General features: G+C 42.1%; 1 protein-coding gene across 1 annotated transcript in view; it reads left to right on the forward strand.

Moving 5' to 3' along the window:
- Positions 1–2,750: 2,750 nt before the first annotated feature.
- The window catches only part of LOC122554402 (retinoid isomerohydrolase-like), a 48,112-nt gene continuing 23,350 nt past the window's right edge, over positions 2,751–27,512 (forward strand). The window contains exons 1-5 of the mRNA XM_043699368.2: positions 2,751–3,792; positions 3,903–3,985; positions 10,934–11,084; positions 12,010–12,117; positions 20,062–20,203. Coding sequence (XP_043555303.1) covers positions 3,782–3,792; positions 3,903–3,985; positions 10,934–11,084; positions 12,010–12,117; positions 20,062–20,203 — 495 coding nt within the window. The 5' untranslated portion in view covers positions 2,751–3,781. The remainder of the gene's footprint in view (positions 3,793–3,902; positions 3,986–10,933; positions 11,085–12,009; positions 12,118–20,061; positions 20,204–27,512) is intronic.

Genomic DNA, 27,512 nt, shown 5'->3' on the forward strand with positions numbered 1-27,512 from the left:
TAACAAATGAGATGGATAAGCAGTTAATCTGTTTTTATGCTGGAGCTGGCGTGGGTGAACAGACAACAGGAAACTGGGATAATTTCCTACTCTTCAAATGGTGCATGCACTGAATATGAATGACTTATTGTCATGTGTACTTTAGAGTGAAATACAAAATGCAGTGAAAAGCTTTAACTTGCCATAATTTAGTGCCATTTTGATAATTTAAGAATAATAGAAAATGAAAACCTATAGTTTAAATAGAAGTCCATCTACATAGAAGTTCTCAGCCGGTTCAGAATCACTACCACCTCGTTACACTATTAATGTTAAAGTCATTGATATTCAGGTGCCATCATTTGCAGCTGGGCCGATTCACAATCGTAATTGCCCACCGGGCACACCCAATGTGAGATTATCGCCACGATCAACGTTCCCTTAGTGCCATCCTGTCACTGCTGTAATGCTGGAGCCAGTCAATGCTGAAGTCACCAATCCTCATGCCATCTTCTGATGCTGGGCATAATTTGCTAACATGACCACTAAACTCCCTCTCTCCCCCCTGCGCTGAGCTCCCTCTCTCCCCCCTGCGCTGAGCTCCCTCTCCTCCCCCTGCGTTGAGCTCCCTCTCCTCCCCTCTGCGCTGAGCTCCCTCTCCTCCCCTCTGCGCTGAGCTCCCTCTCTCCCCCCTGCGCTGAGCTCCCCCTCTCCTCCCCCTGCGCTGAGCTCCCTCTCTCCCCTCTGCGCTGAGCTCCCCCTCTCCTCCTCTCTGCGCTGAGCTCCCTCTCCTCCCCCTGCGTTGAGCTCCCTCTCCTCCCCCTGCGTTGAGCTCCCTCTCCTCCCCTCTGCGCTGAGCTCCCTCTCTCCGCTCTGCGCTGAGCTCCCCCTCTCCTCCCCCTGCGCTGAGCTCCCTCTCTCCCCTCTGCGCTGAGCTCCCCCTCTCCTCCCCCTGCGCTGAGCTCCCTCTCTCCCCTCTGCGCTGAGCTCCCCCTCTCCTCCCCCTGCGCTGAGCTCCCTCTCCTCCCCCTGCGCTGAGCTCCCTCTCCTCCCCTCTGCGCTGAGCTCCCCCTCTCCTCCCCCTGCGCTGAGCTCCCCCTCTCCTCCCCCTGCGCTGAGCTCCCCCTCTCCTCCCCCTGCGCTGAGCTCCCTCTCTCCCCTCAGCGCTGAGCTCCCCCTCTCCGCCCCCTGCGCTGAGCTCCCCCTCTCCGCCCCCTGCGCTGAGCTCCCCCTCTCCGCCCCCTGCGCTGAGCTCCCCCTCTCCTCCCCCTGCGCTGAGCTCCCTCCCTCCCCTCTGCGCTGAGCTCCCCCTCTCCTCCCCTCTGCGCTGAGCTCCCTCTCCTCCCCCTGCGTTGAGCTCCCTCTCCTCCCCTCTGCGCTGAGCTCCCTCTCTCCCCTCTGCGCTGAGCTCCCCCTCTCCTCCCCCTGTGCTGAGCTCCCTCTCTCCCCTCTGCGCTGAGCTCCCCCTCTCCTCCCCCTGCGCTGAGCTCCCCCTCTCCTCCCCCTGCGCTGAGCTCCCCCTCTCCTCCCCCTGCGCTGAGCTCCCCCTCTCCTCCCCCTGCGCTGAGCTCCCCCTCTCCCCTCTGCGCTGAGCTCCCCCTCTCCTCCCCCTGCGCTGAGCTCCCCCTCTCCTCCCCCTGCGCTGAGCTCCCTCTCTCCCCTCTGCGCTGAGCTCCCTCTCCCCCCCTCTGCGCTGAGCTCCCTCTCCCCCCCCTCTGCGCTGAGCTCCCTCTCCCCCCCTCTGCGCTGAGCTCCCTCTCCCCCCTCTGCGCTGAGCTCCCTCTCCTCCCCCTGCGCTGAGCTCCCTCTCCTCCCCCTGCGCTGAGCTCCCTCTCCTCCCCCTGCGCTGAGCTCCCTCTCCTCCCCCTGCGCTGAGCTCCCCCTCTCCTCCCCCTGCGCTGAGCTCCCCCTCTCCTCCCTCTGCGCTGAGCTCCCCCTCTCCTCCCTCTGCGCTGAGCTCCCCCTCTCCTCCTCTCTGCGCTGAGCTCCCTCTCCTCCCCCTGCACTGAGCTCCCTCTGCTCTCAGCTCCCTCTCCTCCCCCTGCACTGAGCTCCCTCTGCGCGAGCTCCCTCTCCTTTGCACTGAGCTCCCTCTCTCCCCTCTGCGCTGAGCTCCCTCTCCTCCCCCTGCGCTGAGCTCCCTCTCCTCCCCCTGCACTGAGCTCCCTCTGCTCTCAGCTCCCTCTCCTCCCCCTGCACTGAGCTCCCTCTGCGCGAGCTCCCTCTCCTTTGCACTGAGCTCCCTCTCCTCCCCCTGCGCTGAGCTCCCTCTCCTCCCCCTGCGCTGAGCTCCCTCTCCTCCCCCTGCGCTGAGCTCCCTCTCCTCCCCCTGCGCTGAGCTCCCTCTCCTCCCCCTGCACTGAGCTCCCTCTCCTCCCCCCTACGCTGAGCTCCCTCTCCTCCCCCTACGCTGAGCTCCCTCTCCTCCCCCTACGCTGAGCTCCCTCTCCTCCCCCTACGCTGAGCTCCCTCTCCTCCCCCTACGCTGAGCTCCCTCTCCTCCCCCTGCACTGAGCTCCCTCTCCTCCCCCTGCACTGAGGTCCCTCTGCGACGAGCTCCCTCTCTCCCCTCCCCCTGCTGAGCTCCCTCTCTGTCACCTCCCACAAGTCTCACTCCCGGCAAGAGGTGCTGACTGCCACCACAGCTGCACATGCTCAGGAAGCGGGGTCTATTCTTCCTCTGCGAAAGTGCCAAAATAGGCTTTCAAAAAGGAAAAAAATGCGAAAGGAAGAGCGCAAAATTGAGATGGAGTGGGGATTATAGAAAGCAGACGCAAGCGGATGTGCCCCGGACCAGCAGCTGAAATGGAGCGCTGCCACTCTGTTGTGATCTTGGCCAATGTCATACTGCCACCAAAAAGCTGCATCTTTGATAATGCAGTGCGATATCAATATTAAGCAGAAGTATTGGCCTGGATTACATGTTGAAATCCTAGTGTGGTTTTGCATCTATAATCTTGGAGGTTAGAAAGGGACCAACCAAGGCTGAAATTTCAATTTGCTCTACGTGCAGACCTTCCTTTATCTTGGCATGATGGATCAGTTCTAATCTGAATCTAGAATTATTTTGAGAATTGGTTTTACTCCTGTAAATTGAGATCATATTTGAGGAGACCCCGTTACAAAACCTGAAAAGGACACATTTAAAAATAATCTATTGCCTCTTTCATAAATGGAAAAAAACCTCCTCTGTGCCCTTGTTAATCAATTTAGTCACTTTGCATCATGCTGTTGTTTGCCTGAAGTCTCATTGTTGCCAGTTTGCTGACCTCGGTATTACGTGCCAGGCTCAGGGATCTTAATATTGGAAAATAGAATGCAGTCTTTTATAGGGGTCCAGCCAAGTGTCCTTTTCACATGAGTGTTTTCTCTTTTGTTCTTTTTAAATTTGTTTTCAAGTATGTTCTGCTTCACTGACTTTTTGTAGTACCTGCTGTCACACTGAGAGCCACTCTGAATTTCATCCCCAGATAACGATTCTTTTTCCATTTCAATACTTTCTCTGTCAGTAGGAGTGGCTATCACTGCTCCAACAAATATACTTTGTGTTGCCCTAATCTGATTGTGAAAGAGGAAGAGGTCTTTCAAGGAACTTCACAGAGCTACTTGTAAACAGCAAAATAAAACTTCTGGATTTGCAAGTTGAAAGCAGCTATTGTTTTCATCACACTCTGTAATTGGTCAAAATATTTGTTTAAACCTCTTAAATTTGCAATGCGACTAAGCATGGCTCTATATAATTCCTGTGAAAAGCAAAAGAAACAGACTTGCGCTGCTGAAAGTGGAATTGACATCAACTCCAATGGCAAATCAGTAAGTTTGACTTTTCAGTAACAATTGACATTAATTTGCATTTTTCTAAAACAACTTATAAAGAAGCTACAAAGTATAACTTGTTCATTGGTAAAACAAAAACCTTTCAGAATTGAACATCCAAGTGGTGGCTATAGGAAGTTGTTTGAAACAGTCAAGGAAACTGCTCAACCGCTGTCAGCCTGTGTTAGAGGTTTGTTATTTCTATTTAACTTTGTTTTAAGAGTCAAATTTGCAAATTAAGAGCTAGAAATGTCTGCTGTGCTACTTTTGCTTTAGCAATTGTATCAAAGAAAATTTGAACTGATAAATTAATGCTCAGCAATAATGCACAAATTAATTTATCAGTGATTTTTAGAAAAATGACTGCCTGCTTTCTCATAATATTGTGGATTACATCCAGCAGAAGAGCAATTTCATTTCCTAAACATTTTCTTCAAGTTTTTCATCCTGGTTAAGAGAGAGATAAACCCAGAAGCCACATGTGAGCCAGCCTGAAGGCAGAGTTGGGAAAACTCTTGAAACATTTATCCAGGGTAATATTAATTGACCCTTGGAAAATTATTGAATAATAGAAGAAAGTTAATATGATATTAGTAAAGGCAAATCATATTTTAGAGTCCAAGATGAAACAATGGAGAGAGTTGATGAGGGAAATGGAATTAATGCATGCATCACCTTTTAAAACATGTTTGATAAAGTCATGCATAATATATCTGTCAAAATTGAACTCTATGCAGTTAAAGAGCAATGGCTGCATGCATACAAAACTGAGTTTGGAACAGAAAGGAAACAGTAGTGACAAATATTTCTTTAGAGGCTTGAGGGAAGTATACAGAGGTATCTTCAGTGCGTTTTGTTAAGACACTACTTTTTGCTAAATTTATGAACCACATGTTGGTGCATATGGCATAATTACTTGGAAGCATAGAAAACAGTGAGAAGGATTGCACCAAATTTGCAGATGAGCAGATATGGCAGATTAAATCAGGAGTGTGGATTGTTTCATTTTGATGGGAAAAATGACAATATAAACCAAATGATATGATCTTTAAGGAAATACAAGATTCAAGAGACCAGTGTATCTGTGTAGTCAAAGTTTAGAAGGTGGCAGGAGCAATAGAAAAATCATGTGAAGTGTATGGCTCTATAAATAACAAGATAGAATAAACAATTAATAATAATCCTTGAAATTGGCTAGTGTCCAGCTGATGAACTGCGCCTGTTCTGGGGACCACATTTAGGCAGGAATCCAAGCCATTGTAGATGGTAGAGAAGAGACTTATTAAAATGGTACTGGAGATGAAATATTTCAGTTAAGAGACTGAAGAGTTGGAATTATTCCCTTTGAAGCAGAAAATTGCAACAAGTGTTCAAAATCATGAAAACTTTGATAGAGTAAATAAAAAGAAATATTTCTCATCTAAATTGCTCTCAAAATCTGCAGTAGATGCAGTGGTAGGGTTTTTACCCAGGGTATTTATATCTGTTGTGGCAATACTTACATTAGCTCCTAGAACAACCTGATGTGGGTAGCATAGTACTGAGAGATTTGATAGATGTTTGCTTCAGCTTCTGCATTTTAGTACAAAAAATAATAATGACAGATACTGTTGTCTAAGCTAATACTGAACATTTTGGTTACAAATTGTCGCGTGTTTCCCTCAGCTCCAGGTGCACTTTTAAGATGCAGGCTGAGATCTTAATGCCATTATGTCACATGGTGATATCATAGCATGTCTCTTAAAGGTATATGTGTACCAGTTGTGGATGTAACACAAAATTTCCCTTTATTCCAACCAAAATAGAAATCCAAATCAAATATTCATTGTTACACAAAGGCACATGTTGTTAATCCAATAATTACATAACAGGTAAAATGGAATTAACAACTTTAGCAAATCAAACTTCAAAATGGCATTTTGGGACTTTGCCAATCATCCTCATCTGATTATCATATCCCCTTCTGGAGAAGTACATCTTAATCTCAGTTGGTCTTTCCTATTCATGCACTTATCCAAATGCCTTTTAAATGTTGTAACTGTACCTGCATCCACCACTTCCTCTGGCAGTTCATCCCACACATGAACCACTGTCTGTGGAAAAAGGTTGTCCCTCATGCCCTTTTAAAACTTTCTCCTCTCATCTTAAAAATATTCCCCCCTGGTTTTGAACTCCCCTATCCTAGGTCAAAGACCCTTGTTATTCACCTTATCTATGCCCCTCATGATTTTATAAACCTATATAAGGTCACTGCTCAACCTCCTAAGCTCCAGTGAAATAAAGTCCCAGCCCTTTCCTGAAGAAGGGCTTATGCCCGAAACATAGATTCTCCTGTTCCTTGGATGCTGCCTGACCTGCTGCGCTTTTCCAGCAACACATTTTCAGCTCCCAGCCTATCTAGTCTACTTATACAAAGCCTAGGCAATAGATCAGCCATGTTCTAATTGGATGACTGAACAAGCTCAAAGACTAAATTATCTATTTCTATCCTATGAGTATTAGTCTTATTACAAAGACACTAGTGGATAAATATTGGAAAGCTTTGCTACAAATTTACTTGACATTGACGAGACTACACCTTGATTACTATGTACATTTTTGATTCTCTTATTTAAGAAGGAGAGACATTTATATTGGAGGCAGTTCAGATAAGGTTTGTGAGGTTGGTATCTATGTTGAAGGGATTGCCTTATGAAGAAAGGCTGAACAGGTTGGCCAATGCCCTAAAGTTGAGAAGAATGAGATGTAATCTTATTGAAATGTATAGAATTCTAAGGGGATATAACAGGGTGAATGCTGAGAGTAAAATTTCCCCCTGTGAGCGAGATTGGAACCAGGGGCCACAATTTGGGGTCTCGTTTAAGACTGAGATGGGAAAAAAAAATTCCCCACATTGGGTGATTAATCTTTGGAATTTTCTAAGCCAAAGGAGCAGTACACCCTCTGTCATTTGCTGGCAAGTGGGACTAGATTGGGTTGGGATATCTGGTTAGCATGGACGGGCTGTACATCTCTATGACCCTATTTGATATATTTAATGTTGTGTTAAGCAAATTGTTGATCAACAATGTGTCAAAGATTTTGGAGGCAGCCATGTTAGTGAAGTTAACACCAGAATCAGGTTAGTCAGATTTTATCGATTGGCAGAGCGAACTTAGGGGCTATGTAGTCTATTTTTGCTCATATTTCTTACATTACTCACAATACTCCATCTTAAGATTTTGCAATCACTGCATCCTCACATTTCCTCACATCTCACATATTGAATACCGACCATGTTAGGCACATTATCAACACATCTCTGAAGACCCTCACTAATATATGCTTCTTTCCTGTAGGTGAAGTCCCTGCAACTTTGTTAGTACCCTACCATCAGAGGAGGCTGCACCCATCTGTGTGGCTTCTCTTAATGCAAGAAAAAGTGCTGGCTGTCATGGACGAGAACTAAACAATCATCATCATGGCAAGTCATAATACCTGAGAAGATGTTAATGCTGAGTCTCTTCACACGTTATCCATATCTCTCTTCATTTCCATTTTACACTGTCAGAAGTCACACAACACCAGGTTATAGTCCATCAGGTTTATTTGAAATCACAAGCGTTTGGAGCGTAGCCCCTTTGTCAGGTGAAGTGAGAAAGAGGCATACAGACACAGAATTTATAGGCAGAGAGATCAAGGACAGAGAGATCAAAGTATCAAACAAATGGTGCGAGTGGAGTGTCAAATAATAGGTCTCTACAGGTGATCAAAAGTGTCAGGTGGTGTGAATAAAGTGACAACAGCTGAATAACAAGCGAAGGGATGACCTGTAATCTGATGAGACGAGTCAGAGAGATAATAACACAGAATTAAAAATACGATGGTGCTGGAGACAAACCAAATGACTGCAATAACATGCGAGGTATAAGAGTCGCATGCCGAGGGTCTAACTAAAGTAACAAGTAATCCACAACTGTACAAATTAATTAAGGTAAGGAGAGCATAATAATTAATGAAGGTGGTGGTGTCTAAACAGGACAGTAAGGCAGACTATAAAGATTCAGAAATGTGGTGGGGTCACATGTATTGCAACATGAACCCAAGTTCACCGTTGAGGTAGTTTCCATGAGTACGGAACTTGGCTATCTGTTTCTGCTCAGCAATTCTGCATTGTTGTGTATTTCAAAGGACACTTTGGAGGACGTTTGCCCAAAGATTGGAGGCTGAATGTCCTTGACCGCTGAAGTGTTCCCCGAAGGGGAGGAAACATTCCTGTTTGGTGCACGGTGTCCATTCATCTGTTGTTGTAATGTCTGCATGGTCTCACCAATGTAACTCCCTCAGGGCATCCTTGCCTGCACTGTATGAGGTAGATAACATTGGCTGAGTCACATAGGTATCTGCTGTGTACATGGGGAGTACGCACCACTTCACCTGACAAAGGGACTACGCTCCGAAAACTAATGATTTCAAATAAACCTGTTGGACTATAACCTGGTGTCATGTGATTTCTGGTTTTGTCCACCCCAGTCCAACACCAGCCTCTGCACACTATTTTACCTTATGCACTCCACATGCCCAATTCTGATTGCTTTTATGAACGATTTCTTTCATGAATATATCTACCCTTGTGTCTCCCTTTCAGTCCAGGTGTTGAACATGTAGAGATACCTGTGCCACTATAAGATAATAATGGCAGCCTTCCTGAAGATACAGCAACATGCAACCTGATTCTTGCAAGCACAATTTCAGATACTGGTAAAATGTATACTTTAGATGCTGTGGTTCTGTTCGCCGAGCTGGAAGTTTTTGTTGCAAACGTTTCGTCCCCTGTCTAGGTGACATCCTCAGTGCTTGGGATTTTGTTTTTTCCCATGCAAGGACTGCACAAAACTCTATATAGGACAAACAGGAAGACAGCTAATGATCCGCATCCATGAACATCAACTAGCCACGAAACGCCACGACCAGCTATCCTTAGTAGCCACACACTCAGACAACAAGCAACATGAATTCGACTGGGACTACACTACCATTATAGGGCAAGCCAAACAAAGAACAGCCAGGGAATTCCTAGAAGCATGGCACTCATCCACAAACTCCATCAACAAACACATCGACCTGGACCCAATATACCGGCCACTACAGCGGACAGCTGAAACTGACAACCGGAAGCGGCAGAGACAGGCCACTATAAATTCCGGAGGAAACACCACAGAAGCGCTTCACAGGAGGCTCCCAAGCACTGAGGATGTCACCTAGACAGGGGACGAAACGTTTGCAACACAAATTTCCAGCTCGGCGAACAGAACCACAGCAACGGGCACCCGAGCTACAAATCTTCTCACAAACTTTGTATACTTTAGATGTTACACTAGAGAATATGGCTTCCTGCAAAGAATCACCAGGAGAACATGTGCAGGGGTTAGGGCAGGTAGTAAGCATGCCAGGTCATTTGATGATGACAGCCAATACGAGGTGTGCTATAGAAGCTTTAGATGCAAATTATTAGGGCCCAAGCTACCAAGCTATGGACATAGGCTAGGAAATGTTTGCTGCACTAGGTAGCCTGCAGTCAGTTTGTACCCAATGGCTCAAACTTTTGAAGCATTCAATTTCAATCTGTGCCAAAGCTTCATATACAACTTGAGAACCATTCTGTCCAACACTGACTGAGCAGTCCAACAACTGCACTTCCTGTGATTTGCCTGCACTGACAGCTCCGATATTTTCCCATGCAAGTTCAGGTGACTGTCATCTTCCCTTTGAGATTCCAGGGTTCTGCTTTACTTCTGTTGTCTGTTTTAGCACAAGACAGAGGAAGTGCTATGATGTAGGTACAGCAACATATTCTCTGCTTAATGAGACAGGCAGCTGCTCTGCTCTCCTTTCCCCAGGTAAGATGTCCAGTATTCTTGGACCCATCTGCTATAACCTACTTAAGGTACATAGCAGCTTAAGGTCACCCATCGAGTGTTCTAACAGAAGCTCAACAAGCTTTCACCATCTAATATCTAGTTACTGGGAAAATCTACCAACAGTGGTTGTAAAGAGAGTGGTGATCAGGTTTACGTGGCTGTTTGTGTAGATAGTTCAGAGGAACTGCTGTTTGATGAGCTAACTAGTGCTGCCTTATTCTTCCTTCTCTATGTTTTTTATTCCCCTCCTGCACTTCTTGCTTCCTAGATGTTGGTAAAGGTCAGTAGCTTATGATAACTGTTTCTGGAAAGAATGCAACAAAGAACCATAAATCTAAAAAGCCAGTCAAGATTGTTAAGCAAGATTAAGCAAGACAAAGGCAAGAGGGGACTGAAACTATATTTGAAAAATCATGACTGCGAGCTGAAAACTGAACACAGACCTACCCAATGTGCCTTTTGTGTTATTGCAAACAAACTGGACATCTGGAATCCTTTTCAATGCAGAAGGTGCTAGACTGCTGATAGAAAGCCCACAAGAAAATGCAGGAGCTGGTTTTAGCGCCTTGTAAACTGGAGGAATATGCAATGCAGCTAAAACATTATTTAGAAACTGATTTCCTAATGCTGTTCAGATATGTTTATAATCATTATATCCACATAGAGAAATTTATACTGTTTCACAAGGCTTCATGATTTTGCACAGCTTGTATTCTATGGTTCTTCGATTTTTGTTTTGTTTTGATGGTTACTTTAGCCTTACGAATAATCCAGTCCAGATTTTGTTTCTAATTTGCATTAGCTGTATATATGTTTACTGTTGTAAAGACCATCTCAGGCAATTAGTTGTTATTGTTATACAGACAAAAATTACTGCAATGTAGTAAAGGTACGACAAATGCTGTTTTTGGTAAAGGAATATATGTTGACCAAGAAACTGGCAGAAGGTTTCCATGTAATTTTCCACATCCAGATACTTAGACAGAAATAGCTACTTCCTTTTCAAAAGACTATAAATTCCAGTTCTGGAGCACACCTCTGCACTGTTCCTCTTACATTATGTGCTAATAAAGGATTTAAAAACATGCCCTTCTTGTTCATAGGAGTACTACCACTGAGCCAAGTTAGCACTTCAACTGCAATGTTTGTGTATATGCTTCATAGTATCACAGCTAGTTGAACAAAACCATCTAGCATTATATGCTGATTAATTCATATCAGTACTTTTGACTGTCTAGGTGCAATTCCTTCCTGGTTAAAGGGTAGCCTTCTACGATGTGGTCCAGGGTTATTTGAGATAGGCTCAGAGCCATTTTATCATCTATTTGACGGACAAGCTCTTCTTCACAAATTTGATTTCAAGAATGGAGAAGTCACCTACTACAGGCGGTATTGTACAATTTACATATTTCATGTTTTGTGATGTTAAGCAGTTCCACAAATTTCTTTTAGAAAGTACAGTAGTAATTCTGCTAGACGAATGTGAGGTGAACAAGTATCACAAAAACGTGGGAACCAATTTTGAATAAGTTTAAGTGACTTGTTCTTTTGGAACAAAGTTACTTTATTTCATTCTGAATAGCATCATGCACAATATTAACTTCATAAAAATTGCCCAGGGCCCTACCATAATTAAGCAAATTATGATAAACTTCACCCTTAATACATTTTAATTATTAATTAATTAAATAATTAATAATTTGGATGACCTCAGCCAAAGATTTGGTAGGCATACCTCAGGGCATGGAGATGGCAAAAGATTAGAATTGATACTCCTGCTCCTAACTAGTCATCCAGCAAACCTGGACTGAAAAACAAATGTATAAAGAGAATGGGATTGGGATTGAATACAGCTCTGCACGATAAAGTCTTTGGAATATGTGAGCAACTACTTACCAATTATTTTCCACTCCTTAGAAATGCCCTCCCCCCAACTGCTTAATCTCTCCTTAAATTCCACCTTTAACCAAGTTTTTGGTCACACTTTCAAATATTATTGAATTATACTCCACTCCTTTTTTCCCTATGGCTCTGTGAAATTAAGTGCTTTGAAATGTTCTATATAAATGCAGTTCTTTTTATTGTTAGTGATTGTGTATAAACATTTGTTGTCTTCACAAAACACTCAGCTGTTCAGTGTTTTAATGCAGTTGTTAATCCACTTAAAACAAATGAGCATATATCTGCAGTAGCATAGTAGAGGACAAGATTATATTTAATGTTAAACATTTGTTAATCAACATCATTACCAATTACTTGATTTGATAAATTGCAGTTATTTAGACTTCATCAGAGAATTTTGTTTGCTTTGTAGGTTTGTTCAAACTGATGCTTATGTAAGGGCCATGACTGAGAAACGAATTGTAATCACTGAATTTGGTACTTTTGGTTATCCTGATCCATGCAAGAACATCTTCTCCAGGTTGTAGAAATAATTTTGTTACTATTTAATTCGAAGTCTTTGTTTTATAAAATGTGAATATCTGAAATATGAGAAAAATGCACAGCCATTTTGAAAAAAAAACAAACAAAAAAATCAAGCTGACAAAGTGTCATTAGACGTGGAGATATCAGAAGTAATAGATGGGGTGAAAATTGCTCAGCAGAATACACTAGAAAGACTGCACATCATTACATTGCATTGTCATCTGATCCAAATGGCTTGTACCCTGGGAAATGAGATGGAAATAGCAGAAGTATTGGCATAATCTTCCAATCTAGGGAGATATCAGAAGATTAAAGTAGACAAATATAACATCTCTATTCAAGAAAGGGTATAAGAACAATTCCTAATTACTACAAGCCAGTAGTTTAACATTAGAGTTAGGTCAGGAAAATAAATCAACAGGTACCTGAAAGGTTTGCGTTAATTCAGGAGAGCCAGTGGTTAGTTGACATCCTTCTGTTGTGTAGAGGTGATGAGAATGTATCTTACAAACATTGTTGATGTCAAGTAAGATCGATCATCTGCACCTATTTTAATGGCTGATCAAGCCAACTGTGGAAAGGCAATTTTGAACATAAGAACATAAGAACCAGGAGCAGGAGTAGGCCACCTGGCCCCTCAAGCCTGCTCCGACATTCAATAAGATCATGGCTGATCTTTTCGTAGCCTCAGCTCCACTTATCCACCCTCTCACCATAACCATTAATCCCTTTACTCTTTAAAAAAAATCTATCTTAGCTTTAAAAACATTCAATGAGGAAGCCTCAACTACTTCACTAGGCAGGGAATTCCACAGATTCACAACCATCTGGGTGAAGAATTTCCTTCTCAATTTCATCCTAAATTTGCTCCCCTTAATGTTGAGACTATGCCCCTTTGTTCTAGTTTCACCCAGCAGTGGATGCATCCTTCCTACTTCTATCTTATCTACTCCCTTCATAATTTTACATGCTTCTATAAGATTCCCCCCCCCCCCCCCCCATGCTTCTAAATTCCAATTAATATAATCTCTCCTCATAAATCAACCTAGCAAAGCTCCTCTGTACCCCCTCTAATGCCAGTACATCCTTTCTCAAGTAAAGAGACAAATCTGCATGCAAGTGTGGTTTCACCCACACCCTATACAGCTATAACATAACCTCACTGTTTTTAAACTCGATCTCTCTAGCAATGAAGAACAAAATTCCATTGGCCTTCTTAATTGTCTTATGCACCTGCAAACCAATCTTGTGTGATTCATGCAACATGCTGCATTATTTTTCCATTCAAATAACAGTTCTTTTTACTATTATGCCTACCAAAATGGATGACCTCACATTTATCAACATTGTACTCCATCTATCAGAACTTTGTAAACTCACTTAGTCCTCTGCATTCATCTTAATATCATCCACAAACTTTGACAGACTGCACGTGGTCCCCAACTCCAAATCATCTTTGAAAATTGTGAATAATTGCAATCCCAACACTGATCCCTGAGGCACACCACTACTCACTGCCAACCAGAAAAGCATTCATTTATCCCTACTCTTTGCTTCCTGTTAGTCAACTAATTCTCAATCCATGCTAATATATTGCCCGTAACACCGTGCACCTTTATTTTATGCAGCAGCCTTTTGTACGGCACCTTGTCGAATGCCTTTTGGAAATCCAGATACACACATCTACTGGGTCACCATTGTTCACTGTGCTCATATTGTCTTCATAGAATTAAACATGACTTGCCTTTCATGAATCCATGCTGCGTCTGCCCAATGGGACAATTTCTATCTAGATATCTTGCTATTTCTTCCTTGATGACAGATTAAAGCAATTTTCCCCACTACAGAAGTTAAGCTAACCCAACTATAATTCCCCACCTTTTGTCTACCTCCTTTTTTAAACAGTGATGTCACACATGCTGTTTTCCAATCTGCTGGAACTGCCCCAGAGATCAGCGAATTTTGAGAAATTACCACAAGCGCATTTGCTATTTCTCCCGCCACATCTTTTCGTATCCTAGGATGCATTCCATCAGGGCCAGGAGACTTGTCTATCTTTAGCTCCATTCGCTTACCCAACATTACCTTTTTTGTGATAATTCTCATTTCTAGGTCCTCACCTACCTTAGTTAATTACTGGCATGTTTCTCATATCCTCCACTGTGAAGACCAACACAAAATACCTGTTCGGTGCCTTGGCTATTTTCTTATTTCCCATTATTAAATCCTCCTTTTCATGTCTAAAGGTTTGTCACAAGTGCCATGTCGGAAGTTGTCCTTGCCATATGGGGAAAATTTCTGCTGATGGATTGTTTACAGGACTGACTTCTGCTTTGGAACTTCGGAAACCACGTGTTGCTGTGTGTGTGAATCCCTGTCTACAGTTGGTGTTGCCATTTACAGTGAGAGTTTCCCCACTTTGCATGATTAATGTTGAGGGATTTCACATCTGTTGTGGCAGCATCCTTGAATCACTATTTGCATACTCTTCTCATGCCTTATCACAGGCTGAATTGCGTAACCTCTTGGGATAAACAAGTGTGGATTTATTAAAGAGAAATTCTGCTAAGATGAATCAAATTGAAATACTTGAAGAAGCAACAGAAGAGGTTGAAGAAGAAAATGTAATAGATATTGTTATGTGACATTTAAGAAAGAGCTTGACATAGCCCATAAAATGTTGAACAAATAAGAACAAAACTGAGGTGCATGAAATAGGAGGACCATAGCAGTTTAGATAAAATATTATTTCAAGAACAGAAAAGAGTAAGTTGTGCTAAATGGTTGTTTTTTAGACTGGAGGATGTGAAACAGTGGTGTTCCTCAAACATCAATGCAAAGAACATTGCTTTATAAATGACTCCGATTTTGGAATACAGTGTAAAATTTTAACATTTTCTGACAAACTTTGAGATGCCCAAGCAATGAGGAGAATAGCAGTTGACTACAAGAGGATATAGAGTCAAAAAGTGTGACACTAGAAAAGCACATAGGGTCAAGCAGCATCAGGGGAGCAGAGTGCCGACGTTTCGGGCATAAGCCCATCATCAGGAATGTGGAGGGAGCTCATGGGGCCTGATAGATAAATAGGAGGGGGTTGGGGGAAAGTAGCTTGGAAGGCGATAGGTAGATGAAGGTGTGGATTGATTGTGATAGGTTGGAATGGAAGGTAGAGCAGATAGGTGGGAAGGAAGATGGTAAGACAGTTCAAGAGGGCAGTGCCAAATTGGAGGGTTGCACCTAGGATAAGGTGGGGAGAAGGGACATTAGGAAATTGGTGAAATCAACATTGATTCTGTGTGGTTGGGGGGTCCCAAGTTGGAAGATGAGGTGTCCTTCCTCCAGGTGTTGGGTAGCTTGAATTTGACAGTGGAGGAGACCCAGGACTTGCATGTTCTTGGTGGAGTGGGAGGGGGAGTTGAGGTAGTTGGCCACAGGGTGGTGGGTTGTTTGGTGCATGTGTCCCAGAGACATTCTCTGAAGAGTTCCACAAGTTAGCGTCCTGTCTCCCCAATGTAGAGGAGACCACATCGAGAGCAATGGTCACAATAGATGAGGTATTTGGATGTGCAAGAAAATCTCTGCCGGATGTGGAAGGATCCTTTGGGGCCTTGGATGGAAGTGAGGGGGGGATGTGTGGACGCAGGTTTACACCTCTTGCGGTGGCAAGGGAAGGTGCCGGGAGTGGAGGGTGTGTTGGTGGGGAGGCAGTGTGGACCTAATAAGAGAGTCGCAGAGGGAATGGTCTCTGCAGAATGCTGAAAGGGGGGGGAGGGAGGGAAATGTGTCTCTGGTGGTGGGATCTGACTGTAGGTGGCGGAAATGGCAGAGGATGATCCTTGTATCCGGATATTGGTGGGGTGAAAAGTGAGGACCAGGGCATTCTATCCTTGTTGCAGTTGGAGGGGTGGGGTTCAAGGGTCGAGGTGCAGGAAGTGGAGGGGATGCACTGGAGGGCATTGTTGACCACATGGGAGGAGAAATTGCGGTCCTTGAAGCAGGAGGCCATCTGGGATATTCTCGAGTGGAATTGCTCCTCCTGGGACCAGATGCGGTGAAGGCAGAGGATTTAGGAGTAAGGGATAAGGGTTTTACAGGAGGGGGAGTGGGAGGAGGTATAGTCCAGTTAGCTGTGGGAGTTGGTGGTATTGAAGTAGATGACTGTTGAGTCGGTCACCAGAAATGGATTTGTGTTCAGTCAGTCGCCGGAAATGGTCTCCTACTTCAAGGACCACAATTTTCCCTCCCATGTGATCAACAATGCCATCTAGCACATCTGTTCCACTTCCCACACCTCCACCCTTGAACCACACCCCTTCAACTGCAACAATGATAGAACTCCCCAAGTCCTCACCTTCCACTCCACCAATTTCCACATACAACGCATCATCCTCTGCCATTTCTACCACCTACAGTCAGATCTCACAACCAGAGATATATTTCCCTCCCTCCCTTTCAGCATTCCACAGAGACCATTCCCTCTGTAACTCCCTCTTTAGGTCCTTGCCCCCCAGCAACCCACCCTCCACTTCTGGCACCTTCCCTTGCCGCCGCAAGAGGTGTAAAACCTGAACCCACAACAACGCCCTCCCCCCAACCGCATCAACGCCTTCTCCCACTCCACCAAGGACATATAAGTCTTGGGCCTCCTCCACTGCCAAATCCAAGCCACCCGACGCCTGGAGGAAGAACACCTCTTCTTCCGCCTTGGGAACATCCAACCACACAGCATCAATGTCAATTTCACCCCTCCCGTATCCCAGATCCAACCCTCTAACTGGGCATCGCCCTCTTAAACTGTCCATCTTCTTTCCCACCTATCCACTCCACCCTTCCCTCCAACCTATCACCATCAGCCCCCACCTTCATCTATCTATCGCCTTCCAACCTACCTTTCCCCCAGCTCCACCCTCCTACTATTTATCTCTCAGCCCTCCTTGGGCTCCCCTCACATTCCTGACGAAGGGCCTTTGCCCAAAACGTCGTCTCTGTTGCTCCTCAGAGGCTGCCTGAACTGCTGGGCTTTTCCAGCACCACATCTTTTGACTCTGATCTCCAGCATCTGCAGTCCTCACTTTCTCCTACAAAAGGATATGGACTAGCAGAATGGCCAAATAACTGTTGAGTAGAATTTAATACAAAGAAGTGTGAACTGACATAATTTAGCTGAAGTGATAAGGACCTGGTGAATCATGTGAATGAATTATTGTATCTATGAATCTCACTCATTGAGAGAGTAAGTAACAATGCATGTGGGACTTTAGTTTTCATAAATACAGACATTGAGGACAGAAGCAGGGAAGAAGGAACAAAGAATTAAGATCAGTACAGTAAAGGAACAGGCTCTTTGGCCCACCAAGTTTGTGCCAACATATGATCTCTTTCTGAACTGAAAACCTTTTGCCTCTACACAGTCCATATATCTCTATTCCGTGCCGATTTGTAGATCTGTCAAGATGCCGCTAAAATATTGCTATTGTATCAGCCTCCACCATTTCCTCTGGCAGCACATTCCAGGCACTTACCACCCTCTCACATCTTGCCTCTCACATCTCTATTAAACTTTCTCCATTTTACCTTAAACCTGTCTCCCCTAGCGATTGACATTTCTAGTCTGGGAAAAAAGACTGACTATTCATTCTATCTATGCCTCTCATAATTTCGTAAACGTTTTTCAGGTCACCCCTCACCCTTTGATGTTGAAGTGAAAACAAACCAAGTTTCTCTAATCTCTCCTCATAGCTAATGCCCGCCAAATCTGGCAGCATCCTGGTAAACCCTTGCTGTACCTTCTTCAAAGCCTCCACATCCTTCTTAGTATGGCAACCAGAACCGTACACAAAACTCCAAATGTGGCCTAACTAAAGTTCTATACAGCTGCAAAATGACTTGCCAATTTTTATATCCGACCCAATGAGGGCAAGCCTTTGTGCCCACATTTATTCACTTGTGTTACCATTGTCAGGGAGCTGTTGACCAGTATGCCTAAATCCCACTGTATGTTGATACTGTTAAGGTTCTGTCATTTATTGTATACGTCGCTCCTGCATTTGATCTTCCAAAATGCATCACCTCATATTTGTCTGAATTAAATTCCACCTGCCATTTCTCTCCCCAAGTTTCCAGTCTATTTATAGCTTGCTGTATCCTCTGGCAATACTCTTGTGCAATCTTACTAATCAAGTCACCTACATTCTCCTCCAAATCACTCATATATATTACAAACAACAGGCGTCCCAGCACTGATCCATGCAGTACATTACTGGTTACTGATATCCAGTCAGAATAACATCCTTCCATTGCTGTCTTCTATGACTAAACCAGTTCTGTATCCACCTTACTAGTTCACTGCAAATCCCATGTTAATTCAACTTTATATCAGCTCACCATAAGGAACCATGTCAGATTTGATAAAGTCCAAACAGAAAACATTAACTGCGCCCCCCAATCAATTATCTTTGTCATTTCCTCAAAACACTTAATCAAGTTAGTGAGGCTCTTCTCCAATAATTTCCCTACAACTGACACAAAGCTCCGTGTAAATTCCAGAATTATTCCTGTTGCTGTTCATAAAAAAGGAACAATGTTGGTTATTCTCCAGTTCTCCAGAGTTTATTATAACATATAGGACTCCGAGGAAACTTGACAAGTTGTGTGCTGAAAGAATGTTTCCTCTTATGGGAGAAATTTGGACCAATATAAAGATAAGGGATATTCCATTTAACAGAGATAAGGACACTTCTTTTCTTAGAAGCACACAAGTCTGTGAAACTCTTTTCATGAGAGATCATTAGCAGACCAGGTTATTGAATATTTTTAATGCAAAGGTGGATAGATTTTTGACTCTCTGGGGAGTTAAAAGTTAGGAAAGAAATTGTATTGAGGCAGAACAGGCTTGAAAGGTCAAATCTGTTCCTAATTCACATGCTCACATGTAGGTCGACTGCAATTGATTTTTTCTCTCTCTCTACTTCTCACATGTAGTCTGCAGTTCATTTTCTTCCAGTCAGCCTCTGTTCCATCACATTCTTGAGCCTCCATGTTAAGCTTGACACTACTCTGGATTAATATGCTCTCTATGCTAGAAGAAGGCCAGGAAGTGGTTCCTCTTTTCTCCAGTTCGTCCCCACTTACTACTGGGCATTTTGGTGTCACTTCAGACCTTCCATGGGGTTAATTATCATGGACATTAGGATTCTCTTGCACTTTTACTGCAAATCCCAGTTGTTTTGATGATGTAGTCATCAGCCCACCAGGATTTTGGTCAGGAATATCAGTGCCTTTCTGCTTGTATTGCCTGTGAGTCTTTACAAACTCTGTTAGGTCATTAATACAAATATAGATTTTTTTGTTTTCAGCATCACTTGTCACTCTTACAAGCTAACCTTGTGAAGAGTGACGTGATTCTGTCAAACTTGCTGAGTTTTGCCAGGTATTTGTGTTTTATTTCAGATCGCTAGTATCAATTCTTTGTTAACAATTCTTTGTTAAGTCTCGTATTTCCTTTTTTTGTTCTGGTGAGCACCTTTCTTGCTTCATATCTAGATATTTAAGAAAGTAAATCTGAGGACCTTAACAATAAAGCTTCATGTTTGTACTTGACACTGTGATTTCACCTGGTCCATCATATGCTACCTCCTGGGCATTATTACATATTAACAATCATTCCTTGCACGATCATACAACCAGCCAGACATGTTATACATTCTCAAACTTAAATGGTGAGACAATAGAATTTTACTGTTTTACAAAACATTTCCAAGAAAATAAGCTTTGTCTTGAATTCAATCCCAATTGTTCTTCATGAGTAGGTCCTTATTGAGAATTCCGGTTGCCTTGCAACAGGACATTTCTGAGATAAATGTGTTTAATCCAGAATTTTCTAATCGTAATGTTTGCCTATGTCTTTTTTTACACGTTTTATTTCTGTTCTTTTCAGATTTTTTTCCTATTTCGAAGGTATTGAAATCACTGACAATGCTCTGGTAAATGTGTATCCCATTGGAGAAGATTATTATGCCTGCACTGAAACCAACTACATCACAAAGATCAATCCAGAAACACTGGAAACAATACAAAAGGTTACTGCTTATAATATGTTGCTGTGAATTAGGGCATTCATAATGAATGCAGTAAGCATGTCATTCTGGTGTTGTAAAATTTTTTTCATATATTGCACTCCAAATCAGTTGAATAATTATCACATAGTTGTAACATGAAATGGTTTTACTTCACTATCTTCCCATCAGAGGTACAATAAGTGCATCAATTACTTTTGCTTTAGTACTGCATAAATTGAATGTTATTTTACCTTTGAAATCTTCAATTGAGAAGGAGGGAATGAAAAATGTTTTTTCACCTATCTATGTGAGTCAGATGTGAAATTGCTTAACTTAAAGCATTCATTAATCTGCATTGATTTATTGTACAAAGAACAGCATGACTCACAATATTGCTATATTGTGGCACTGGCACTGCGTTGCTATCCTCTTAATAAAATCATTAGCTTTATGCATTCCAGATCCGGAAGCAATTATCATGGCACTGGTGTTAGAGAGTTAATCCTGTTCAAATGAAAAGGTTTTTGTAAAGGACAATCTCCGGTCATATTCTCACTCATAGAAAACACACAGGGATGTAAATTCAACTTCATTGCTTACTCAGAACAGATATAATAATATTCAACTTAGTACTGGATATGTCTCCATTTTTCGTGGGAATTTGAACCAATACTAAATTGGTTCCACTTTTATTTTTCAGCAGGCCGTTGCCTGAAAGAGGAAAAATTGAAATGAAGTTCCTGCAACTATTTTGACTTCAACTGGCATTTCTAAATGGTGACCAGCCATGATCTTATTGAAATGGGCTGAATGGCCTATTTCTCCTATGCATGGTGGTCATACAGAGCTGCCAATTCAAATGTTTTTAAATTGACCTCTGTGGGCTCCTCAGATAAAGATCCTAAGACTTCAGAAATAGTCATTTTGTAGAATTGGATTATAACAACGTGTGCTTATCTTTGCCATGACATTTTTCAGAGCCAACTAAACTGCAATTTTTCTGGAGTCACATGTAAATGATTAATGAATGATCCCTGTTGTGTGGGTTAAAGCTGACTGCTGATTAAGATGAGGGTGGTTCATCTTTATAGTCGTTATATTCTCTTTATTCACTCACTGAGTTATCTAGACCCTCAAATTCTTTTGATACGCTATAGAATTCAATTACTTGTTCTGTTCGTTTTAACATTCACTTGTCTTTGCTGCACATTAGCATTTTAGAAGATTTTGCTGTATGCATCATCAAACCATCTTAATAATCATTCTTGTGTAGAACAGTAGCACCACAGTTAACAAAACATGACATTATTGTTGTTTGGAAGATAGGAAAAGGAGCAGTCCATTCAGCCCCTCAAAACTGTTCTGCTATTCTATATTCTATGTTTGATCTTTACCTCAAATTCTTTGATCCATATATTAGCCTCATAAAAGTCAGTCAATCTCAGAATCTCCTTTTGCAAAGGGAGTTCTAGATTGCTCGTATATTTTATGTGGAAAATAAAAGAGCTTCCTAATTTCATCCCTGGATGTTTGAGCTCTGATAATCATTTAATCCTTTGTTCTGGATTCTCCTTTCCCAAAGAATTATTTCTCTGAAGCTACCTGATGTAATTTTTTTTTGTCATTTTAAATACCTTAATTAAATCATGATGTTATTTTCCAGTCTGCTTATATTTGTGATTAATTTGTTAACCTATTAGCTTTCTTACAAATGCAACAACCTTATGAAGTAGGATGTCAGCTTCTTTCACTATTTAAGCTTTGTTTATCTGCATTCATTTCCTAGACTTTAAACACTTTACTGGGAAATGGTTTGGTTTTAATATACTTCTGACCTCTCTGGAGTCACTTTACTTTGTCCCTTGCTATGCTAAGCATTGTACAGCTACCTCGGTATTTAGTTCATTTTGTCACCAGAGGCCACAACATTATGATTTCAGGGTGACTTCAAATTCTGTTGATTTCTAATAAACCACCAAAATTTAGCTGATCCATTGTGGGAAGCAACATCAACAGTTCTATTAGAAGTTCTTCTCCAGCACAGGAAAACCACCACTGAGCATCTCAACAGTTAATCACATGCCCAGCAAGGTTAGTTACAAGGGTTTAATTAAACTCAGTTGCAATTAAGCTTTTAAACATAATTGCTGCTACTGATTAAATATCAATTTCATAATCCCACGATGCAGCAACTTCTGGCCTAGAATTCTCAGTGAGGTCTAGCTTTTGTGCGGTTCCCTCAGATTTGAATGATAAGGGTTCATGAGGTTAGGGTAATAATTAGTGAGGGTACAGGATTGGTGAAAGTGGAGAAATCCAGAATAAGGATACGCAGGGTATTTTCAAATTGGTATAATGTAAGTTGTGGAGTGCTGCAAAGATCAATGCTGGTACCTAGCTACTAACAGCTATAATAATGACTTAGATGAAGGTTATTAAGAGTAATGTTTTGTGAGATCACATCGAGGATCTGGAGGATGATTTTTTTTTATTAGCTATTTATCCTATATGCATAATTGGTAGGAGAGAGCATTAATAGAACCATGTAGGCTCAATCTGAGTTCCATATGAATCAGCAGGCATCACGAGTGACATATACTATTCATTAGCATAATAGGACTTGCTTATTATCCTATATAATAGATCCAAGTTCTTTAACAATACTAAGTGAGGTAAAGCAGTAAATTATGTGGATGACACAAAAGCAGTTAGCGTGCCAAGAGAGTGAGGGTATTAATATGCCAGGTGAGTTGATGGGGTCTTAAGATATATCAAGGGGTCAGGTTGGGTAAGTGTCAGGTGTGGCACAGGTGAGGAGTAAAGAGAGAAGGGATGTGTGTGCAGCATGTCAGGTCAGGGAGGGGTATCGAGTTCAGAGGTATTAGGGGTCTGGGGGCATCAATGGTGAGTTGGAGGCTCAGTTTAAAGCTGCCCAGAAGTTTGAGCAGGTTTTAATCCTCATAATATTACCTAGATTACATTTAAGGTTTACATTTAAGGTTCAAACCCTCTGAACTCTCCAAATTTAAGGGAATTATTTTTGCCAGATGCACAGTAATTATCCATTTGATTGATCAGTTTGCTGGGCAATTTCCATGGAGTCAGGTGCATCAGGATTTCTGCATGCAACCAACAGGCAGCTCCAATCTGTGCTGCTGCAGTGACTCTCTGGCCATTGGAAAATTTGGGCCAATAGGTTTTGATGAGACATGACAGGATAGATGCTGAGAGGATATTTCGCCTAGATGGAGAGTCCAGATCAAGCAGCTATAGTTCCAGAATAATGGATTGATCATTTAGGACTTAGATAAATAAGAATTTCTTCATTCAAAGATTGTGAATTTTGGAATTCTTCACCCTAGAGGGTTGTGAATATGCAGTCACTGAGTTATTCAAGGCTGAGATTGATAAATTCAAGTAATCTTGGAGAAATCAAGCGAAATAGGATCAAGCCAAAATTGAGGTCAAATATGAGCCATGAGGTTTTTTTATTCATTCACAGGATCTAGCCTTCAGTGGCTGGGCCAACATTTATTGTCCATTCCTAACTGCTCTTGAGAAAGGAATGGTGAGTTGCTGCTTTGATATATTTCCAAGTCAAGGTGGTGACTGGCTTGGAGGGGAATTTGCAGATGGTGGTGTTCCCAGGTATCTGATGTGTTTGTCTTTCTAAACAGAAGTGGTCATAAGTTAGGAAGGTACTGTTCGAGGAACCTTGTTGAAGTTCTGCAATGCATCTGGTACACACTGCAGCTATTATGTGCATCGAGGGAGAGAGTGAATGTTTGAGAATGTGGTAACAATCAAGCAAGCTTCTTTGTCCTGATGGCATCAAGCTTCTTGAGTGTTGTTGGAACTTCACCCATCCAGGCAAGTGTAGCATATTCCATCACACTCCTGACTTGTGCATTATTGATAGTGGGCAGGCTTTGGGGAGTCAGGAGGTGAATTACTTGCTGCAGGATCCCTAGCCTCTGACCTGTTCTCACAGTCATGGTAATTATGTGATAATTCCATTTCAGCATTTGGTCATTGGTAACCACCAGAATGTTAATTTAGTGGGATTTAGCAAGATCATAGAATGTCAAGAGGCAATGGTTAAACTTGTTCTTATTGGAGATGGTCTTTGCCTGGCACTTGTATGTTGTGAATGTTACTTGCTACTTATCAGCCAAACCTGAGTGTCATTCAAGTCTTCCTGTGTATGGACCTCGATTGCTTCAGGAACTTAGGAATTGCAAATAGTAGAGCAGGCTGACAGCGCTATATGACTTAACTTGGTGCTCTCTGTTTGCTGTGATGTTTGCCTTTTTAACCCTTGTTTTTCTGACTGGTGGTTATACTGTATATAGCTGTTATGTAACTTCTTTTCTCTATTCTGTAACTAAGGATTCTACCTAGGCACTCTGTACTTTAGACAGTGCTATAAGTGGCGACTTATAAACTTTAAACTATATTCGTTTGAGTGCATGTGACAATAAAGCTAATTTATAGTGTTGTACAGCATGGAAACAGACCCTTCAGTCCAATTCATCCATGCCAACCAGATATCCTAAATTGATCTAGTCCCATTTGTCAACATTTGGCCCATATTCCTCAAAACCCTTCCTATTCATATACCCATCCAGATGCTTTTTAAATGTTGTAATTGTACCAGCCCCCACCACCTCCTCTTGCAGCTCATTCAATACACACACTACCCTCTGTGTGAAAAATTTGCCTCTTAGGTTTTTGTTAAATCTTTCTCCTCTCACCTTAAACCTATGCCTCTAGTTCTGGATTGTCCCAGCCCAGGAAAAAGACCTTTGCCATTCACCATATCCATGCCCCTCATGATTTTATAAATCTCTATAAGGTTATCCCATGCCTCGACACTCCAGGGAAACTGGCCCCAGTCTATTCAGCCTCTCCCTGTAGCTCAAACACTCCAACCCTGCCAACATCCTTGTAAATTTTTTCTGAATCGTTCCAGGTTTTACAACATCCTTTTTATAGCAGGGAGACCAGAATTAAACACAGTATTCCAAAAGTGGCTTAACCAATATCCTGTACAGCTGTACATGGCCTCCCAACTCCTATACTCAATACATTGACCAATTAATGCAAGTGTACCAAACACCTTCTTCACTATCCTGTCTACCTGTGACTCCACTTTCAAGGATCTCTAAACCTGCATTCCAAGTTCTCTTTATTCAACAGCATTCTCTTTATTCAACCATTAAAGTGTAGAAGTCCTGCCCTGATTTGCCTTTCCAAAATGTGGCACACATTTATCTAAATTAAATGCCATCTGCCATTCTTTGGCCCATCTGATCAAAGTCTTGTTGTATTCTGAGGTAACCTTCTTCACTGTTCACTACACCTCCACTTTTGGTATCATCTGCAAACTTGCCATGTTCAATTCAATATATCTTGTATATCAGATTAGTAGTTTGCAGTTATAACAGTTACCTGCGGAAGAGGTTAATATTTTGGAGAAATGCAAGTTGGGATTTTATGAGTTTGAAGAATGTTATAAAGCTCAGGTGAAACCTAAGTAAACTCTTTTTAATGCCTTTCAAAAGGCATTTCTGCAGTCCTCGCTTTTGCCTATGTACAAAACAGAGCCAAATCTTGAATCTTAAACAAGATACCTGCTCAATTAGTGCTGTGTTTTTCAGTGTTATGGTCCTATTCAATTTCTTTGTCAATTGTGTAATAGATGGTGTTGCATGGTCCTGTAACCCATTGTGCCAGTCATTTATGCAAAGGTTGTAGCACTCCTTTTCGCTGGTGTTTCTTTGCTGGCAATTGACACAATATCTTGAACATTAAGCTGGTAATTATGCTTTGCTTTTGAGATATTATTGTGTTACATGGTTAACATAATATATTTGTGGTAGTGATTCGAATATGTCAGCTGTTGAATCATTATATTTCTCTAGGAGATACTGGTCAATGCAAGCATCAACTTAGTTAAAATTATCTAGAATAATGCTGAGAAAGCCAAGGCCATTGCCATTTTTCTTTAGTGATAACAATATCCAATGGCAAAACAGTTTGTCTTCATTGTTCAGAAGTGTTTCTCCTGGCTCATATGCAAAATCCAACCATACGCTTGGAGGATTTGAGCTATAGGGAGAGGCTGAACAGACTGGGGCTGTTTTCTCTGGAGTGTCAGAGGCTGAGGGGTGACCTTATAGAGGTTTATAAAATCATGACGGGCATGGATAGGATAAATAGACAAAGTCTTTTTCCTGGGGTGGGGCAATCCAGAACTAGAGGGCATTGGTTTAGGGTGAGAGGGGAACTTTTTCACCTAGAGGGCGGTACATGTTTGGAATGAGCTGCCAGAGGAAGTGGTGGAGGCTAGTATGATTGCAACATTTAAAAGGCATCTGGATAGGTATATGAATAGGAAGGGTTTGGAAGGATATGGGCCAGGTGCTGGCAGGTGGGACTAGATTGGGTTGGGATATCTGGTTGGCATGGACAAGTTGGACTGAAAGCCCTTCACAAGAAGACCGGATAAAGTATTTGGTGATGAGTAAAAATAATTTATAACATTGGATTGCAAAACCAAGGTGAATAATTTGATGCATGCTGCTATGGTTGGTCCTTTCAACCATGCTGAAGCCAAATTTCCATCTTGCAACTGATCAGAAATGTACTTGATACTTGAGGTGGCAGCTAATGGAAGATATTGTCTGAAAGACAGATGTGAGAATGTGTTCAGGTACCCAAGGCTCAGTAATTCAGTCACCAAAGTACTTGTTGAATTATAAATCTTCACCACTGCTCCATCATGTTGTATGACCTAATTGGACTCTACATCACCATAGATTTGTTGCCACCATCAATCTTTTACATTTGGGATCTACAGAGTCTGCTTTGTCCAGTAGCAAAGGAAAACCACTACTTTGTCAAACAAGAAGAGACTCTTAGTTTAAACAAGATGGCAATTTATTGTATTTAGCAATAAGGTACAAGTTACAATGGTATGATAAACATTGTTACAGAGACAATGGCAAGATTTAAATGCTAGATCTTCTTCAAGATCCAGAGATTTTCTCCCCATTTATGGGATCATCCAGTTGAGTGCAGCCAAATGCACTTCTCAGTATTATCCCTTCAGATCGTAGCATGTTATACATCTCCCCTAATCCAGCAAACTCTAGCTTATTTACCCCAATCCGTCCCCTGCCAGTTTTCTGACTTCACAAGTTTAGGCAACAGGGTGGTTTCCCCATTCCTCCAGAAAATCTTTTCTTTAAAATTAGACTGATAATCTTTTGCTGGAGGACTGTTGACCTTGACTCTGTTCTTGACCACGTCAGATCTTTAAGTCCCT

Source organism: Chiloscyllium plagiosum, unplaced genomic scaffold (genome assembly GCF_037043375.1).
Source record: "Chiloscyllium plagiosum isolate Xiang-an unplaced genomic scaffold, Cpla_swu_hap1 HiC_scaffold_9, whole genome shotgun sequence".
Taxonomy (NCBI): domain Eukaryota; kingdom Metazoa; phylum Chordata; class Chondrichthyes; order Orectolobiformes; family Hemiscylliidae; genus Chiloscyllium; species Chiloscyllium plagiosum.